This window comes from Carassius gibelio, chromosome B10 (assembly GCF_023724105.1).
Source record: "Carassius gibelio isolate Cgi1373 ecotype wild population from Czech Republic chromosome B10, carGib1.2-hapl.c, whole genome shotgun sequence".
In the NCBI taxonomy this organism is placed as follows: Eukaryota; Metazoa; Chordata; class Actinopteri; order Cypriniformes; family Cyprinidae; genus Carassius; species Carassius gibelio.
In genome coordinates this window covers 21,113,147-21,133,755 of record NC_068405.1, presented here as the reverse complement: position 1 = coordinate 21,133,755, position 20,609 = coordinate 21,113,147, and the positions used below count along the sequence as shown (strand labels likewise).

Genomic DNA, 20,609 nt, shown 5'->3' with positions numbered 1-20,609 from the left:
CAGCCAAATATTGTCCTATCATAACAAACCATATCATTTTATTTATTCAGCTTTCATATAATGAATAAATATAAAATTTCACAAAATTGACCCTTATGGCTGGTTTGTGTTCCAGGGTCACGTTTGTTTGAATCGAGGAGGTCTCTACTAAAGTGTTGACTGTCTCTTTAAGGGGGTGCGTCTTGTGAATAGAGTGTCGGTTTACATCTCAGACTCCTCCTCCTTCATTCTGATGAGGGTGTTCCTTCCTTCTGCCCCAGTCCACTTCCATCACCCAGGGATACAAATGTTTCTTTATCCATATTCGAATCTGTCACCGGGGCCGAATTATAACTAGGCTATTAAACCTACAGTCGGGACGTCCGTGCGTCTTCAATCAAACCATGGGACTGACACGCTGACACGGAGAGGCTCGAGCGTTTGGAAGAGAAACTCTGAAGGAACTCCACTGACTGAAACTTTTGTCTCCTCACCTTTGTTTCGCGAAACTTTTTTCGTGCATGACTTTCCGCTCTTTGCAGGACTATCGGAAGATTCCAGGCTCACGAATGGATATCAAATGATGCCCGTGGACTGTTTGTGGGGTTTATTGCAGTGTGGTTTTGTAGGAAGAAAACCCCAATCCACAACCCACAGGCTTCTGATCTGATCATGGGAAAACTGGGAACGTCTTGTTTTTTCTAGCCTCGGCACAGTCGCGCTTGTAAGATTTGGGGTTAGTTCGGATTACAGCTCTCGCGGAGAGAAGAAAGTTTCGTTTTAATCAGACTTTTGGCGGTTTAAAGGGCCAACATGCCTCAGTTAAACGGAGGAGGAGGCGATGACCTGGGAGCAAATGATGAACTTATTTCCTTTAAAGATGAAGGTGAGCAAGAGGAGAAAATATCAGAGAATGTGTCGTCGGAGAGAGATCTGGACGAAGTTAAATCTTCCCTAGTGAACGAGTCCGAGAACAACAGCAGCTCGTCAGACTCAGAAGTAAGCAAAACAATTGTGTACTATCATTTTAGTGCACTAATGCATGCATGTAAGTGTTAAGTAGTAGCGCTAAAACTAAACCGATGCTTTATTTCCCAAATGCAAGCAAACAGACAGACGTCCCCGACTCACCAGACAAGAACTAGAAAGTTACGAGAAACAGAGAGAATACTTTGCGGAAGGTAAAAAAAAAAAAAAAAAACAGTTCGAGATGTTTTTCTTGTGTTTTGTGTGAGGGATTTCTGCATAGTAGCTATTTAAAATTATTGGTTTGCTGTCGCCCCTAAAGCTTTGCGACGACAACAAGATGGAGGATTTTTCAAGGGACCCCCTTATGCTGGTTATCCGTTTCTTATGATCCCAGATATTACGAATCCATACCTCTCCAACGGATCGCTATCTCCCAGCACAAGAACGGTACGTGACACTTCACTTTAAACGCAACTTATCACCTTCATGACGTCACGCCGCACTCCGTAAATTTTTTCTGTTACAATACGCGCCTTAAAAGTCGCCTTTAAATGCGCCACATTCTCCTCTTTGTTTGACTTTTTCCGTTTAGGATCTCTTTAAATCCTAAAAAACTAGTTAATACCCAAGCAAGCTTTGTCTTCCAAGAGTTTACCGTTGTTTGTTACCACTTGTTGAGTCTTGAGCATGCATGTATTAGGAGGCCATTCTGATGCATTGCACAATAAGTCATTTACTTGGGCTCACCAGAGCACAAAAGAAGCCTTTATTCACCGCCTCCAGTGGCATGAAAATGGACTTTTTCGCAGTGAGACATCTGCACAATTAATTTTGTATTATCATAACAGGCGACAAACTGGAGGCAAGCCCAGGCAGATAGGATTCATCCAGCTTTTGGTGTCAGGAATGTGCCTTTACTCCTTTTGTTGTTGTATGATAGGATGTTGCCCGGTTGGAGAGTCGATTTTACGACTGGGCGCATAGATATCGAAAGCAGGAATGTTGGTTCTGATTGCGTGTTTTATGGCTTATGTTATGAAGACCTTTGAGTTCATTTGAGCCACATAGAGATTTTCTAGATAAGTTCTTCCCCATCAGTGAAACTCAATTAAACGGCTGTTAGGCGACTATTGTTATCATTAGTTACCGCTTGACGGCCCTATCGGAGGTCTCTACTGGATGCCCATTATCTTAATGACATCTTCACCTGGGGGGGTGGTTTGGCTACCTGAGCAGCAAGCCCCCACCGAGGTGTCTGAATCGCAGGCAAATTGCTGCATATGTTTGCTTTCCTCCATTTAGCTCCATTAGAGTTTTTTTTTTGCACAGTGTTTGCCTGTTACTTTCTAAAGCTGCTGTGTCAATGTATAAGTGATGAGGCATGCGAATGAAGGGTAACATGTCATTGTGGGAAAATTTCAGCAAGACTGTGGAGATAAACATTCGTTCATTGTGCTGCTAACTCGTGAGAATGCATGAATCTGTTGGTCATACATTTGGATATTAGATGTGGCATTAGGTTTGCTTGTTTGCAGCACAATGGGTTTTTTCAACTTGTCAAATAACATTAGCCAGAGAATGGTTGCTGTCGCATGAGTGGTTTGACTAAGGAAAACAGGTTACCTCTAGAAGCTGTAACAAAGAGCGACTGTGATTCTAGTCGATAAGATGGATAATAACATCTGACTTCTGGCTTGTTGGTGTTTATTTGTGTGTGTGTGTGAGCCTGAAGGCAATTGATTCAACCGTGTCTTTCCCATTGTACAATAGAAAGGTTGTGTATAGTTTTGGAGTACAAAAGTTTGTGAAGCGCCACTCAGTCTATGAGGGGGAAAAAAACATGTAATGTTACTGAACCGAAGCTGAAAATTGTTTACAGTAACTGTTGGCACTGGATTTTCAATGTAAACACAACCTGCTATGCTAAGATGTTTTGAGCGAGCTTTATTTTCTCCCAGGTCTTTTTGTTTTAGTTTGTACGGTGGGAAAAAAAACCCACTAAAACTCTTCTTGTAGAGGGTTTAGCTTCCCTTTTCCAGTTATAATGGAGGTTTAGATACTTTTTCTTAACTGAGTTAGTCTGCTTTAACAAGGTTTGCTTTGACCCCAGGTTGAAGTTGCTTGAGGATTTATCTTCCACAATGTCCTCTTTTCGCAAATGCTAATGCAGCACTTTTGTAGATTTGAATATCCCCATCAGTTTAACAGCATTGCTTTTTGTTTGCTAATTATCACATCCTTATTTAATAATGTTTCTAACTGATTTAATTATATTCTGGCGGGTGTAAACAGCAGGGTAAAAGTCCACTGATTAGTCAATATATTTTTGATTGATAGCGCTGTGAGGCTAATCTTGTTTGATTTTCTTACTTGGTTTTGTTGGTGTGGCCTAATGTTTTGTTTATTAATTTGGTCTGCTAAGGTTTGTTAGATGCCATTGCTAAACATGCTTGCTTAATCCTAGTCTAGCACATAGGCTTGCCAACTTTAGAAAATGCAGATTTTAAATTAAAAACAACTTATAGATTTAATTTGGGCTGCTTTTGGTGCTTGACACCTTTTTATTGGTCATTTTTATCCAAGGTTAAGAATTAGGCTATAAGTTACTTTAAAATAAAATGTTTTCTCTATTTAACAACATAACAATAGTGAAATTTGACTTCCCTGATCACGTCTAATGTGCGGTGGGATGTTGGACTCAATCACATTGTTTGTATTCACCAACACTGATTTACTGTAGTCAAAACGTGGACAAAATTAGCAATTTCTGATTTATTTAATGTATACTGCGTGAGGGGGGCTGTGATTGGACAGGTTTCGGTGATCATTCTCCAGTGATCAGCACTGCTGCTGTTGTATCAGTAAGTGGTTAGATCACTGTAGCAGTGTAAAAAACGAGACAAGGGAAGTCACGTTAGGGACAAATCAATCAGGCCCAAAATACGGTTGACAACCCTAGTAGCACATCACTGTAGCAAGTGAAGCTGACTTTGCAAAAACTAGCAACATTTAAGTTCCATTCACACCAAGAATAATAACTTTTAATAACTGTAGTACTGGATTGGCTAATTCTGGACAAAACACCTGTTGCAAAAACTAGCAAATTTTGTCAAGGTCGGTTCACAACGAGAATGATAATTTTAATGATAGCCAATTTAGCGGTTTGGCTAATAGGTGACTTCTGATTGGCTGCCAGTGTTATTCTCATTCTTCAAATGAGGAAAAAAATGCATTGTTATCAAAGCACTTCGCACTTGTGTATTCACTTCCGTTGGGGTTGAGCCAAGCTAACCCACAATTTTAATGAAATAAGTGCACTTATTGCACAAAGTCGTACTAGCAAGTAAGTGGCAAGCTCTTGATCACATAACTGCGCAGTCTTAGCACGTCGGCCCTTTATGACTGGCATTCTCTTCCCCTCCATCTTTCTTCCACTCTTTAAACTCTCTCCTCTACGATGGTATTTTAAGACCTACGAGACAATATAAAGTAAACAGAGGAATTGTCCTGCTTACGAGAGGGCCTCGTTTTACATAAACAAACAGTGCTCAGGAGAGCGGCCCTGTCAACAGCCCAAACCTTTTCCACACACTCAGCACTCAGAGACGGGGTGGGGGTAGATGGCGAGAGAGAAACCAGGCACCCCCCTCTGGCCTGTCCCACCTCCCCGTCTTCAGCTACAGAGGGGACATTGTCCAGGCCTTTAAGTTAAGACAGCATTCCTGTATTGCAAGACAGTTCAGGAAACCTGAAAACTGGTGTACGAATGTTTGCACAATTGACCAAATAAACACAGCTTTACAATTTTATCCCAACTTAATGTGTTATGTTTTTTCTTCTTCTGAAAGGATAAAATAAACATATCCAAATTAATTTAGAAATATTTCGGTCTCCCTTTTGCTGTGTAGAAGAAGTGTGTGCTATGAATGCTGCGTCTTGTTAGGAGGCCAGGAATTGCATGAGACATAAACCAATTCTCCTTTTTCCCCTTTTAATGTTACTTCTTCATCAAGTGGCGACCGTTTAAAAACCTTCCTGTCGTTGGACGCATTTCACCGAAGACCCTTTCTGGTAACCTGATTATTGACAGATTGAAACCAGAAGAAAAAAATGTCAAGCCAAACATAATTTTCCTCCTCTGGTTTTCCACAAAAGCTTGGCGTTGTTCTAGATGTCAGAATTTTTTTTGAACAGGGCAAAATAAAGCCCTAATTTACAGAAGTTCCTCCTGAAAGGAGAGTGGTTTATGAATCTGTACGTGAGGGCAAACCACAGGGGCTGAAGAAACGCTACAGGAAGTAGATAAAGGAATGCAGGGAGCTGTTCCCAAGGCCGTAACGCAGATCTCTTTCCTGTTGATCATATCATGTCCTGAGCTAGCTGCATGAAATCATTTTGAATTTGCTGTGTTTTTGCAATGGATTTTATCTTTTTGGCCAATTATCTTCGAATGGCATTGTGTTTACAGTATGGTGTAGATAGCAAGCGTGCCATCATTACACAGTGGTTTTAATTAGTTTGTGTTTTTAATGTAATGAAGTAGAACTGCTCCGTATCTTAATGCATCTGCTTTTTATTTTATTATTATTAGGGCTGCATGATAAATCGCATGTGATTGTCATGCGCATCTCGTCAGTAAATCTGGTTCTTTGATTAGTAGTAAATATCCATTACGTGTGTTCAGATGTAGCAGCATTTAATACACTGAGCCATAGTCTGCTGATAAGCTATGCAATATCTCGTTCATAATCGCAGATGAATCGCATTAGATTATGAACGCGATATTGCGTAGCTAGTCAGCTAACTACGGCTCTGTGTATTAAATGCCAATCCATCTGAACGCACATGGAGATTTACTACTAATCAGAGAACCAACTTTACTGAAAAGATGCATATTGCTCGTGCGATTTATTGTGTATATCTACTCATTATTATTTTTTTTGAAAACTAATTTGCAATACTTAAAAATGTATTAATTTCAGTTACTTATGCTTATACAGTCCTAGAAAAAGCTAACACATAGCTTTTTCTGTAGCCGTTTGTAAGTTACTGAAAAGTTTAAACACTGTGGCACTATCAAAAACATTGACTGTTTGTTAAACATCTCAATCAGCCTGGCATAGAAATATTGTTTCAGCCAATGGCATGAGTTTTGGGGCAGGGCTGCTCGTTTGAATGACCAACTGCAGACAGAGGCCGTATTTGAGTAATTTTTGCACAGAAATTGTACCTTTAAGAAGCTGATATTTCTTTTCATTTTTTTCTTTTGCACAACTCAAAATAATAAGCTTTATTGATTTGTTCATGCATAAAAAAAACTCATGGCAGAAGTATTGGTTTGATAAATAATTAAGCCTACTATTCTGAGTCTTGTCCTTATACTTTCTTTTTTATATGCAGCTTGTTTCACCTCAGTATTCAGGTGTGCGTTTATCTTTTTGTCATTATAAAGTATCTTTTCATTTGTCTATACTTACATTCATTTGTCTTTGTGGGAAAACTCTGGGCTGTGAATAAAAATTATTTCAAGTGTCTGAAGACAAATTGGGAATCTAAAATGGATGCAGTTAGCCCGATCTTTTAGGCCCATGCTCCGTTGGGAGCAGTATAACTTTTTTTTTTCCAAGGCAAAACATACTGAAGCCTCTTCTGAGATTCTGTGTTGGTTTTAGTGAGTGTGTGTGAGCCGCTGACGTAATTCTCCATTGATAAGATTGTGCTGGCAGTGGTCAGTGCTCATCAAAACCCACTTCATGTTCACTTGCATGTCCTGCAGTGAAATTCACCCCCACCTCCCTGTTTTGGTCACAAAAAGCAGCGAGCTCTCGTTCCGAGCTGCGTACTGACTTCATGCATCACTCCATGCTAATAAAACTTGATTGTGCTGGGGATAAAGTTTAAGGGGTTGGGGGGGGGGGGGGGGCTTCAGGCTTCATCAGTCTGGTATTTTTAACAGCTGTTTTCAGTTATTACCTCGCAGTCAGAGCTTCCTGGGGCCTCGGGACGGGGAGGGAGGGAGCGGGCGGGTGGGGTACAGGGGGGTAGTTAGGGGTAAAGCATTATGGGAAAGAAACGAAGCAAGCTGTGGGGATGAGGGTGCCAGGTGGGTGAGAAAGTGGGCATGCGGCCAAGAAGTGTGTGTGTGCGCGTCCTGTTGGCTTAGTTGGAGCACGTGAACACTGCGATAACATGTTATCTCATCGCAGCCCTCAATGGTCTCACATGGCCTTGTTATGCCCGCTGCTTCATGCCAGGCTGAAAAGGCCACAGGAGATCTGATATCTGCAGCATCAAGATTTTCTCGTAGGGTGAGGTGTACTTTCAGCTAATTCCTTATGTGATCAGTTGCTTGTGATATGGTTATCATAACATGCTCTTAGTTATGGCTGTCTCTAAATGTTACCTTTAACACAAAGAATGCATGTTTTCTGACTTACGAAACCTGATAAAAAGAGGGTAGCAGATATGGAGTTTTTAAACTTTTTTTTAAAGTTGTGTTTGTGTATGTATGTATATATAATATAATATAATATAATATAATATAATATATATGGATATGTGTGTGTGTATTTTAGTTAGTGTGTGTTAGGGATGCACGAAATTAGATTTTTGCAGATATCCGATACTGATTCCGATATATTTCATTTTGTTTGGAAACACCAAGTCTCTTCTCTTTTGTGCAGAAATTATAAGCAAAATATTTTACATTTTGGTTTGTTTTTAACAAGAACTTATTTGTTAGAATTAAATAAACAACAATGAAGGTGTTTTTTTTTTTTGACAGTACATTGAAGCTTTGAAAATATCTATAGCCTAGGTAAACTACATATCAATTGCTGCATTTTTTTTCCCCAGAAAGATGCAGTGTTAATCCTAATATTTTATTTTAAGATTAAACATTTGTAGATGGACTGAAGCAAAAGAGTTGTAAAACTTTAGAAAATCTTTTAAAGCTTATGATTTGTTTAAAAAATAAAACATATTACACATTAATGAAAAAAATCAGTGTATATATATGATTATGATATCAATTACTGATTTATTTAATCAGAAACACAGTCTAAATTGTATTTGGGTAGGCTATTTTTCTTTTAATTTAATTAGAAGTAGGCCAACAGTGCCTCCTGCATATTAAAACTCCTTAGGTAATGGGCATTGGGACCTGGGGGATGCTGCCACTTCTGCCACTGCACTGCTACTACTGTTTACTCTATCACACACTGAACACATCATTCTGTACGTGCTTTGACAGATTAAAAGCGATCCAAAACAGTCTAAGTCAGTGGTTTTCAACCTGTGGGCCGCGATGGTATTGCAAGTGCAATTACTATTAAAATAAAACATAATATAGTTAATATATGTAAAAGTGTCATAACATAATAACATCATTTCATATATATAATGTTAAATAACAAAAATTTTAAATTAAACTGTAACTATGCTTCCACTATTCAAGCTCGCTGATTGGTTTAAGAATAAACTGCCAATTTATCTTAGATATTTTTGCTGCATATGCTACAGAACAACAGCAGTTGTACCAAGCGGTGCTTCCAGCCTGAGTTATTTTCTGTTCATTGCAAGTTCATTCAATAAAGACAGTTAACAATCTAGCTTCTGAGTACTAAGTTATTAACCCAACAATAGCGGGGTCAGTTTTTTTGCAGTGGGCCACGCAAGCATATGTGTTTGGTTGTGTGGGGCACGAGTTGAAAAAGGTTGGGAACCACTGGTCTAAGTCAAAATAATCTAATCATCATTCAGAAAAAAACGTGCTTATCTAATCGTTAGCACACCCTGAGCACACGTGAGTTAAGGTTTTCCTCTTATCGGCAAGACATATCGGCATTATTTGTCGATATTTACATTTAAAGCCATTATCGGCCAATTCCAATATCAGTCCGATAATATTGTGCATCCATAATATATTACAATTTTAGAGATTTACTAGTATTGACTTGCTTCAAAAAAGATTTAAGTTCAGTATCTTCAAAACGTCAGTCAAGCCCACAAATAATTGTCCGAACAATGAAAGGCATTGCTGGCATTAGCCGTGAGTTTATGTATTATTGTGATGGTGTCAGCTGTAAGCTTCGCCCATATTGAGCACCTTTCCCCATCTTAAAGAATCATCGGTGGAGAAGCTCTTTGTGGGCAGGGGCTTGGGGGTGGGCAGGCGGCCCCGATTCTCGTGTGAAATGAGGGATGTTCTATAGTGACTCTTGGCCGAGGCGGCAGGGAGTGTATGGGAGCTTTTATGAATAGGGGCCTTTCAGTCGTTCAGTATGGCTCTAAAAGGCTGAACAAAAGCCTAGAGGGTGGCGACTGAGAGCTACACGGTAGATCCACAAAACACTTCATTTTGCAGCGGCGTACTCGTAATCCCTAAAACATCAGCCATTCCAAACGTTCGCATTCAAGAAATGTCACATAAACAAAGTAGACGGCTGACAAATCTTCGAGAAGTTTAACGCCATAATTGGTGTTCAATTGGCCAGGCTTATGGTTGTCAAAATGCTGAATTTGTTGTCGGCCTGGGAGTCTTATTCAAACACTCTGGCTGCTGAAATTTTGTGGGAATTTGTTTCCTTGGTTCCTAAATGGAGATGGGTTGGTTTTCCATGTGTTTGACAGTGAGATACATCTTCACATTGTTTCAGTTAGAGGTGAGAGGTTAAGGTTCACAGCCTGTTGACGTGACTCACAGTTGAGTGGGCACCAAAGTTCCCAGATTCCAGTAGGGGGGTCTTCATTGCGTTCCGGGCCTGGCATCCCACCCCCCTTTCCTTCTAAACTCTCCATTAGGATTTGATCAGAGCTGTCAGACAACATGTAGTGAACAACTTGCGCACTCCCTGCCGCTCACTTCCTCTCAAAAATGATGGTCCGTGGCGTGATGATTAATCAGAAAAAAAAAGAACAAAACAAAACCTTGCTCCAGTTCTTTTGGATCCAGACATTCATTGGTCCACTGCAGTCTGACTCATTCAGATTGGTGGAGTGGAAGTGACATAACCGCTGGCACGAAAGAGCAGCCGTGTGATTGGAGGAGAATGCGTATTGTGTGTCTGTCACAGACACGGTGCTTCTACAGCTCTCACCCTGACCACAAGGTTGAGAGCGGCTCCATTGTCACATGACGTTCGTACTGGACCACAAGCTTTTGTGTGTGTGCATGCTTTTTTGTTTGTACATGAGAGTGTATGTCTTATCCAGCTGGGCCTTGTGGGTCAGGGCATGGGCCGCCCCTCCCCGCGCACAGCTGCAGTTTTGACCTAGTGGTGCAGTTGAGGGCTTGTGAAAAACCCCTGAGCCTTCCTCATTTCTCCAGATGAGTACCTCATTGTAATCGACTGAACAGGAGTGCACTTATTTCTTCCCTGTACTTGTGTGTTATTAATAAACTTGTCTAACATTTACATTCTTTAAGTCGGCCAAAACTCATTCTCTGTTTTAGTTTTTTTTTTTTTATCAACTCTTCAAAAGTGATTACCATTTCAAATTCATAATTTCTTAAAGACTTGTCAAAAGTGGTTACCTTTTTGACAGTTACATCCTTTATCTTTGTTGGAGTTGTAGACAAACAAAGCTCGTACTCCGCTTTGGGTTTCTTATAACCTTGTTGAAATTGATGATTCAGCAGTTGTAATGGTTTACCAGGTGTTGGGAAAAATGTTGGTAAAGTTGTATGTTAGGTCGTTGCTAACTTTTCCAACAGTGGCATCCTCTAACTATAAGAATTTGGCATCTTTTCCAAAGGTTATGTCCTATAACAGTCCAAACTTTGGTAACTTTTTTCAATGTTTATTTCCTCTAACTGTTAAAAATTTGGTAACCTTTTCCAACCATTACATCAAGACAAGTCAAGTCTGCTTTATTTTCAGTTCTTCCACATGTACAGCACATACATACAGAGAATTGAAATTGTGTTAATCTCAGACTCTTGGTGCGTACAGATAACACTAACAGTAGAATATAAAAATACAGATAGATACAGGTTAAATATAAAATACAACTATACAAATAAGGGAATGTTTACAAAAAAAAAAAAAAAAAAGAGGGAAGGGGGTTCAGAGTTCAGTGGTGCCTGGGGCAAAAGAGGGGAGGGGAGGCAAGGTCGGGAGGGAGTTCAGCTTCCTGACAGCCTGATGAATGAAGCTGTCCTTCAGTCTGCTGGTCCTGGCCTGGAGATTTCGCAGTCTCCTCCCTGATGGCAGCAGACTGAAGAAGCTGTGTGACGGCTGTGTGGGCTCACCTGCGATGCATAGGGCTTTACGGGTGAGACGGGTTCCATAAATGTCCTGGAGGGAGGGAAGAGAGACACCAACTACCTTCTCAGCTGCTCTCACCATGCGTTGATGTGACTTGCGGCAGGATGCGTTGCATGCGCCATACCACACAGTGATGCAGCTAGTTAGGATGCTCTCGATGGTGCCTCTGTAGAAGGTGCACATGATGGGGGCCGGGGCTCTGGCACTTCACAGTTTGCAGATGAAGTAGAGAATCTGCTGTGCTTTCTTGGCCAGTGCTGCAGTGTTGTCAGTCCAGGAGAGGTCCTCTGTGATGTGCACACCCAGGAACTTGGTGCTGTTCACTCTCTCCACAGTCGCACCATTGATAGTCAGAGGAACATGTTGAGTGTGCACTCTTCTGAAGTCAACAACAATCTCCTTCATCTTCTCCACATTCAGAGAGAGAGATTGTTGTCACAGCACCACCCAGCAAGGCGGCTCACATTGCTACCACTACAGTTGTGTCATCAGCAAACCTAAAGAAGAGGTTGGAGTTGTGTCATGGTGTGCAAGTCGTGTGACGGCAGAGTAGAGAGGAGGGTAGTGGGTGTCGGTGATTGTGTAGGCCTCCGGAGCAGACCGAGACCCCATCTCTTCTATGGTTTAACTCCAAAAATGTGTTCTGCCAACATCAAACAGAAACTCACGACTGTATGTGAGCTTAAAGACAGGTAGACGGGATGAACACGTACAAAAAACACTGCGACTCACAAGACAAAAACGCGAAAACCCCATTTTGACAGGAGAGAGAGAAGCCGATATGTGTCGACGTGCCCACCATCTTGGTTTTTCTTCTTACTGTAACAACTGTCTTCTAACTGTCACAATGTTTGTAACATTATCCAACAGTTACATCCTTCAGCTATTAGAACTTTGTAACTTTTTCAACAGTTGTGACGTCTAACTGTCAGAACTTTAATAACTTTTCCATCAGTTCCAACAACCGCTAACCAAACGAATTAGGAGAAGTAACTGTTGTTACAGTTAAAATAAATTTTGACAAGATTATAAGTAACTCAAAATTAGGAATACTTTTTTGTTTACTACAATGTCACAAATTATGGGATATACATGTTTGAAAGCTTTATGGCCGGACTATAGGAAATTATTCACATTTTTAACTTAATAATATCCCCTAACTTTGATTCTGCACACAACCAAAACTTGGGTCGTTTTGGGTTTCTTATAGACTTGTTGAAAGTGTTACATTTCCAATAATTATGTCCTTTACCTTTGTTAATGTTGCACTCCTCAGTTAGTGAAAATTTGTGGAGTGGCATTTGCAGTAGTTACCAAGATCACGTTTATAAGAAACGCAGTATAGAGAATGAGTTTTGTTTGATTTTTAAAATGTCAAAGTTTCGGGACGTAACTGTAGACATTGTCGTCAGCCACAACTCTTCTTGCCTTTGGTGACATTACAATATGATGCTAATGTTCTTAATGTAATTTTCATGTTTTTAGTTTGCAACCCAGGCGCCGGTTAGTCTGGTAGAGTTGTTTAGGTTTTCTACTGTTCTCCTGCGATTGTAAACAATTCCTAGCATCGCATCTCGCTCTCTTTGAAACACACCCACAGTTTGACACAGCCAATGTCGATGGTGCGTTCCCCTAGCCGCCCGGCTCCTAGACCCAACCTTGTGAAAAACCACACAAACACGCTGTGTGTACTTTAAAAAAGGTTACAGCTGCAAGCAGTGAAATCTGGATTGTGTTAGCCCATGCACTGTGATTTATAAATTGTTTCTCAGACCATAAATTCCCACTATAATTGCGCTCCAAGCCCCCTTCCACTCTCCTCACTCTTTCTCTCCCCCCTTCTTTCCCTCTCCGTCTTTCACTCCTTCACCTCCTGTGCTTCCAGACGCACACACGCTCCAGCGGTACATGGTCCGGCACTAATTGTTTGCAGGAGGGAACTGGTTTGACAAGGCAGAAAGTTTTTGAAATTAGGCAGGGCGGTCACAGTTGTGACTCAGGGCTGTATGTTGCAGGTATGGTGTGTCATGCCTCCATATCGCCCCCCTGGACTGTTATTGCACAATACCAGTTGTTAAAGATAAAAGTCATTTAGTGCAGTTTTGCAAATATTTGAATTATTTCCTCTCCTGCATTTAATTGCAGTGATTTTATTTATTTATTTTATTTTCTGAATGCGAATTTCGTTCCCCCAGGCCTCTCGGTGGTAGATTCAAGTTTTATACTTTAACAGCCAACAGGTTGCAAAAAATAATCCTGTTTATTTACTGTGCCTTCTCTGTATGGAGAAAAGCTTGTCTGTCAACTAATCTGCTTTAAACAAAGAAAACTGCAGTGACTGCTGTTTAAGATCCAATCGGGTGACATGATTTTTTTTTTTTTGCGCTTTTGTCACTGGTGAGACTTGTTTTAGCAGGAGGGGTGTATTGGGGAAGGGGTGAAGTTTGAGTTGGTGTGTGTGTGTGTGCTGGGGGGAGGTAGTCTACCAAGAGAACACAATAAGCTCTTTGTCTTCATTATGCACTTAGCATTTGAGAAAAGGATGAAGGTTTCTTTATTTTACTTTATCTTGAACTGTCGTTAGGACCAATGCACCACATTTGGATCTCTGATTTCAGATGCATATCCTATGCATCACTTAGTCTTATTCAAGTAGAGCCTGCATTGTTGTTGGTCATTTTATTTCTAAGTTATGTTATAATAATAATTATTATTATTATTATTATTGCAAAATATAGTTATTACCATAAGTTGGATGGATACGTTGTAGATTACCATATAGCAAGCACTTTTCGGTCATAAAGTGGTTTTGTTATCCCTCTTGGCTGCTTGTGGGTTAACAAGCCCAGGCTGTTCATCGTAAACCTGGGTATAGTTTGGACTGCAGTGTTGTAAGCAGATACCGAAATACTGGAAACCACATAACTGACTTGTAATTGACTTTAAGGAGGGTGGCTGCTTTTCTCTTTTGCAGAAAAACAGAGCTCCCAACAGACAGCTTATTACTTTCTCGTGGTCGTAATTATGTGTTGGGTTTTATTTGACCTACTGTTTTGTCCTGCGCCACAAAAACACTCTTATTCCTCACGTTGTCAAGGTTTGCTTGTGCCTTTCTCTTGAAATTATTACAAAGAAATGAATGCATTATGTGGATTTGAAGTATATTTCATGGAACAATGTTATTTTAGCTTGTGCATCCAAAGTGTTTTTGTGAAGAAGAAAAAAGACTGACGGTGTCTCCCAAAGGTAGTTCCTTTTTTTTCTTCTGCAACCAGACGGTTGGTGAATGCAAACTTGGTCTCTGTTGCTGTCCCTAAATGAGCCACATTGCCATGGAAACCCCTGGTCTCCGGATGGCTGACCTCTGAACCAGTTCTTTAAGTAGGCAGTGAATGGAGGGAGTAGTGTTATCAGTGAGGTCACAATAGTATCCATGGGAACTCGGAGAGCAACTGTCAGTCATGAGTCTTTCCTGTTGAGGCTGAAGCCCGGTTCTGTGTGGAAGCCACTGGCCTGATGAAAAGAGGCACTTTAACGCAGCTAATGTAGGCAAGTCAGTCAGTGCCACTGAACTACAGGAACAAACCACAAAAAAGTGCTTCAATGCATCAGGATGATTTGCGCTTGGTTTGGCTTTATAAGCAAAAGTTTTGGAGAATGCACTGAATTTCAACCTAATTTTTCAACAATAATAGCCGATAATTTAACAGATCATAAATGGTATAGAAAAATAGGATGTTTAAATTATACACTATTTTAGAGTTGATTATTTCATTTAACAGTTGATACTTAATAAAAAAAAAAGGTGAACTATATGATAATTACAGTAACTAATCTTATAAATGATTATTAATTATTTTTCAAATCTACAATTGACATTCTTTAAATAAAATAGGTTACAAAATTAGTATTAAACTAAAAAGTTAGCAAAAACTAACTATATATGTATATATATGTATTTATATTTTTTCCAATTTAAATCAGAGATGCATCTCTTATTTAACAATACGACAAACCCTAATATTGCCTTATTATATTGTGCATCCTTAATATTGATGATTATTATTATTAAACTTTAATAATATGACCTTTTTTTGACCTAAAATGAATAATATTTAGTTTCGGGTAATTTCTGTAATGCTGTGGCTTTGGATCCAATTCCTTTTAACTAAATTAGTGTCTGCTGATCCTTTGTACCTAAAAGTTCCCAGAAACTTTCTGAATTACTTCCTAATTTGTTCGGTGGATGAATAGGTGATTTGTTGGTTAAATTTCTGCAATCCAACCACTTATTGTTCCTATAATAAGATAAATCTGCTTTAATGAGCTTCTCCTCCTCTTCCGAGTTTAATCTCTTAAATCAGACTTCATAATTACAACATTTTTTGCTTGTTAATGTTGTTTGTTTTCGTTATTCAAATCTGTTGTTGTCCCATCTAGATCTTTCGTTTATATTTGGAGGCGGTCGAGAATTCCTGTCCTTTGCCCACAAATTAATTTCTAATTAGCACAGATAGGGGTGTCGTTTGCCTATGAATTGTTTACTTCATTATTGGAAACTCTCCCAGCTCTTACACAAACAATAGGCTTGAATGCCGACCTATGGTGAAGGAGGGCTGGAAACCGCCGCCTCTATTGTCTTTCCCTCTGGCGGCAGTGAAAAGAGCAGCGAGAGGTGTCGCTTGCATAAATAAATGCGTCAGGTGATGTCAGACCCCTCTGGCCGCATAAGGGCACTGCCCATAGGCATACATGCACGTAATCCAGAGCCTTTTGTCTGGTTTAACTGTTCTGAAGCTGAGATTTAATAGATTCCTTTGTGTGCCACCAGCTTTCTGCTACATTCTAGTGGAGTGTGTGAGTGTGTGTGTGTGTGTGTGTGGAATGGGTGGAAACATCATGGAGAAATGTAGGCCATGCTTTGAATGATTGACATGACCTACTTGGCTCCGCCCCATTCCGGATTAGTTTTTTTCTTTCCCTTTTTCCAAGAACATGGTGTTATTTTGTGGAAGTCTTGAGGTTTGAGGTACAGCGTTTAAAATCTCTGGTTGCAGCAGCACATGCCGAGGCTTCCAGATATCTCCTTAAAGAGGTGTCGTCTTCTGTTTGTTTTGACAGAGCGCTTCATTTCGTCTAGCATGTGACTGTCAGGATTGATATTTGTGAAGCTTTAAGTTGTCATAATCCTGTTAAAGATCCCCAACATCTTGGCTCAGCTGTGCAGAAAGCATTTAAGCAGCATTTCAATCTTTCTCTGTGAGCTCTTGACATCAGGCAGACAGCTACAAACTCACTCCAGGTGGATTTATGAAATGAAACCGCACGAACCTGGTTAGAACTGTCTTCTGTCTCAGCCTGCACAAAGTGATGTGACACCAATTTTTTAATAAATTCAATATTTGTTTTTGATAATTCAGTATATTTTTAATGTTTAGTATGCAACATATTTATTTTATTTTATAATTTTATTAGTTATAAGCCAGATTATTATGATGATATTTAGCCATTTTCTTAAGATTATTGGTATCGAGAACAATTTTTTATTTATTTTTATTTTTTTGATATTTGGCCATTTTAAGACTTCTGTGAATAGCAAGAATAAATGTTTTTTACTTTAATGTTGTTGTTTTTTTGTGAATGTCAGTATTTAGTACATTTATATATACATACAATTTAAAAATACAACACAATTTTAAAAAATAATAATTTAATTGTATTATGTTGGCCACCTTGTTCTCTAAATGTTGCAGTCGGTCTGTATAAAACCCTGGTTGGTGGACCACATCTTTTGAGTTTGCAGAAAAAAAAGAAAAACATTGGCTTTTGGTGGTTATGATTAGGTGCTCTTACATAATATATATATTTTTTGTTGTTGTTGATTTTCTTGGCAAAGCTTTGATATATTATGTTGCTTAGCAGGTCGTCGCTGAAATTTGACATGCATTTTGAGGATTTCGTGTCTGTGCACCATTTCATTTTTCTTGTCAACATGAAGTCAGTGTTGCATATTGATAAGCATCTGCTCCTAGAGTTATGGCTTTCAAATACAAATCCCCAGACCACAAGACTGTTTACTTTGGCCGGTCTCCCTTTGTGTCTCCAGAAAAGCAGTGCGCAGGTCCCTGCAGCCCGGGTAGTCTGAGAGTTTGTGTGGCAAGGCGAAACGGAGATTGTATTTCATGATAGTATGTTAAGTTTTCAGTCAGGTGATGGCGGTTATGATGAGGAAGGTAGATTGTATTATTTCAGTCATCCGTCCACTTTAACTGCATCTGCAAATACCAGAAACAGGGTAAGGCTCCCAACAAGAACTAGACGTTCCTCAGAGTGGTTCCTATCAAAAACCATTCACAGATGCCCTCTGAAAGCCGACCACAGATGTCCCTTTAAGATGGTTCACCTGAAAATGTCAATTGTCATCATTTACTCACCCTTATATCAAACCTGCATGACTGGCTTTCTTCAGTGGAGCACAAAAAAGATATTTTGAGCTGTTTAAACATTCGTCAGAATAACACAGAAAACAGGTTTGGAGTGAACTGAGTTCATGTTTAGGTGTACTGTCCCTTTAAGAACATTAATCTTGATTGTCGGGCCAAATTAGATGTTTAACTTGCGACTACCATTTATCAACTCTACTACAGACAACGGAAGGTGAAAGTGAACCCAACATCTTTAATAAACAGGTCACAAGGTCTCGGCTCATCCTGCCAGCTGTAAGGAAACCGTACCAGTCCCTGTTCATAAACTGCTTTTGTTTTCCGCACCACCAAACCCAGCAACCCCGTCCACCGGACCATAATGTCTTTTCCATTTTTAGCCCACAGTCTTATCCAAACTTCCTCACAACAATTCCGCTTGTGATGAATGAAGTTTAAAGGGAGAAACAAAGCCTTATTAACCCCAAACGTGCCACGAAGTTTGATTTTAGAACATGTTTGGGTTACGCAAGATGAGATTTTGTTGTTTAAGTATTGCAGGGTTGGACAATTTAAAACATGTGCCTATACAAGGGTTTACACCATTTTGGTATTATTAGTTAGTGTTGACTATGTGTGCATATCATTGACTGTGAAGCAGTTGTTGCCAAATGTATTTGTTTTAATGAATAATCAGCTTTTGTTTGCATCCATTACATTTAAATATATATTTAAAAAAAAAAAATTATGTAAGTATTTAATTTACTGGATTATTAATATTCAGGAATGGTTATTTAATATATAAAATATTTTATTTATCGCAATTTAGGCAAAAAAACCCTTATTTTGATAATCTGTTACCATATTTATAAGATTTTGATCATATAGCCCACCCGTAGTATATATGCTTGGACATTGATATATAAGGATTTGTCTATATTTATGTTGTCCCCTAAGTGGAACTATAAATTTGGTTTGTGAAAAGAGTTTTTGAGGTATATATGTTCACTCTGACCGTGGATGCTTTCAGCCCCTAGACTCAAGAGCTTAGATACAGGAATGATGACTCCACAGGAACGTCTGATACGCTTTGACTTCTACACAAACCAGATGACCGAGCCAAGTGGGGAAGCTCCGTGAAGGGATAAAAAAACTAGATTTTATGAATTGCTCCTGAAAATCATAAGCGCTGGATGCGAGGGGCCCCAGAAAAGCCGAAAGGCATCAAACTTTGACACACATACACTGAGCTACGAGGGCTTCCACAATAAACGTCTCCCCCTGTATAGGAAGTCCAGTCGTTCATCACTGCATGCCTCCTCCATGCTCCTTCTCTCATTGCATACCACGCTCACCCTAACAGCGTCATTTCTGCTTTTTTACTGTTTTATAAAGAGGCAAAAATAGAGAAATCAGATCTTTGTTTCTGCTCCATGCATTCTGGGAAGCCCCTGCCTATTCTATTAGTGCGTTATGGGACTTCCTCCCAGCTGTTCCTCATACTAACATACACACATATTATCCATCCAGCTGGGCATTTACTATGCTGGGACTTGCAGTCCAAATCGTATTTAACTTTCACGTTTCGCTCCCTCCCTTGGGCTAGACTGCTCCTGTCCCGGTTCCCCAAACTGTTCCAGCTAATGCTCCCAGGTGCTAAACAGCACTCAGAGTTCATCTCCACAGCTTTCAAATGAATTAAGACTAAGAACAGCTGGATTGCTGGAATCTGTGGATGACTCAGAGGTTCATTTAATGGATTTCTTCCATTCCATTCCATTTAAAATGAATATACCAGGTTACAGGTCTACAGAAATACTTGGGCAAACAACTGTAGCTTCATAAAATGTTCATCCAGGTGCTTAACATGAGTCTGAATTATTTCCTGTGGCAAACATTTATTTAACTCTGAGTATTCCTTTAATTCAAAAACTTGTCTGTCTAAAGTTGGAAAATTCTGGTTTTGGTGAAACAAATTCTTCTTCATCGCTATATGTTTATTAAGCACTTTTTAAGTATAATAGAAGTATTTTTGGTTATACAGTGACATGTAGAAAACCTGGTGCATGTGTTGATGGTTTTTTGTGACGTTCTCTTTTGTCCCCTGCAGTATCTACAAATGAAATGGCCACTTCTTGATGTTCCCGGGACGGCAGCCCTTAAAGACTCCAGATCATCAACGCCAGGGCACTTAGTAAGTACATCAGCAACTTCATATTCTGTATAGTTTACAATGCAAACAAAAAATTATTTTGATAAGTTGAGTGTAGACCTTGTGTTGTGATTTTGCATTATATGCATCTTTAGAAAACAAATTCTTTAAAAGGTAACATTTTGATCTGAAACTGTTAAACCTAAAATAAAATATTGCAATATATTGGTATTTAACTGAATAGGCTTGTTTAACTTGCTTTAGGAGCATAGGTACATTGGTGGCCTGCGTAACTTCGTTTCGCAATGAGCATCCGGAAACCGTTTTTCCCACAAAAACGTGACTAACTTTTAGCCGAAACCTGGTTTAGGCCGAGGGCTTAAGCTTGTCATTATAAGTGTCAACAAGCAACAGACTTATTTTCATGCCATTCCACCCCCTCCGACTACTCATGTGACCCAACTTTTGACCTGCTACACCCTTTCCAGACACCACGGCGGAGAACCTCAGGAATGCTCGCTCCAAATGGCAGCTAATCCATTCCGGAGACACGTTTTTTTTTTCACCCTCCAAACATGGAGATTGTCAGCTCAGAATGATTGAGGTTTTGCCACAGTGACAAAGTGATCGCTGACTGTGGGCCGAGCGGAAAGATTAGAGCGTTTGCCCAAGAGATTCCCAAACAGACCTTTGGGTCAGTTCGGTCTAAACGAGAATCCAATTGAAAGTTCTCAGGCCAAAGATTACGATGACCTGATAGTAATACCGGGACACTAAGCCTGTTGTCTCTGTTGTTTTCTCTTTATTTACTTAGCATGT

The 20,609-nt window shown here is 39.7% G+C and overlaps 1 protein-coding gene across 1 annotated transcript in view; it reads left to right on the top strand.

The window, feature by feature from the left end:
• Positions 1–221: 221 nt before the first annotated feature.
• LOC127966705 (transcription factor 7-like 1-A) overlaps positions 222–20,609 on the top strand; it is a 29,985-nt gene continuing 9,597 nt past the window's right edge. The window contains exons 1-4 of the mRNA XM_052567890.1: positions 222–978; positions 1,085–1,160; positions 1,268–1,395; positions 19,749–19,832. Coding sequence (XP_052423850.1) covers positions 793–978; positions 1,085–1,160; positions 1,268–1,395; positions 19,749–19,832 — 474 coding nt within the window. The 5' untranslated portion in view covers positions 222–792. The remainder of the gene's footprint in view (positions 979–1,084; positions 1,161–1,267; positions 1,396–19,748; positions 19,833–20,609) is intronic.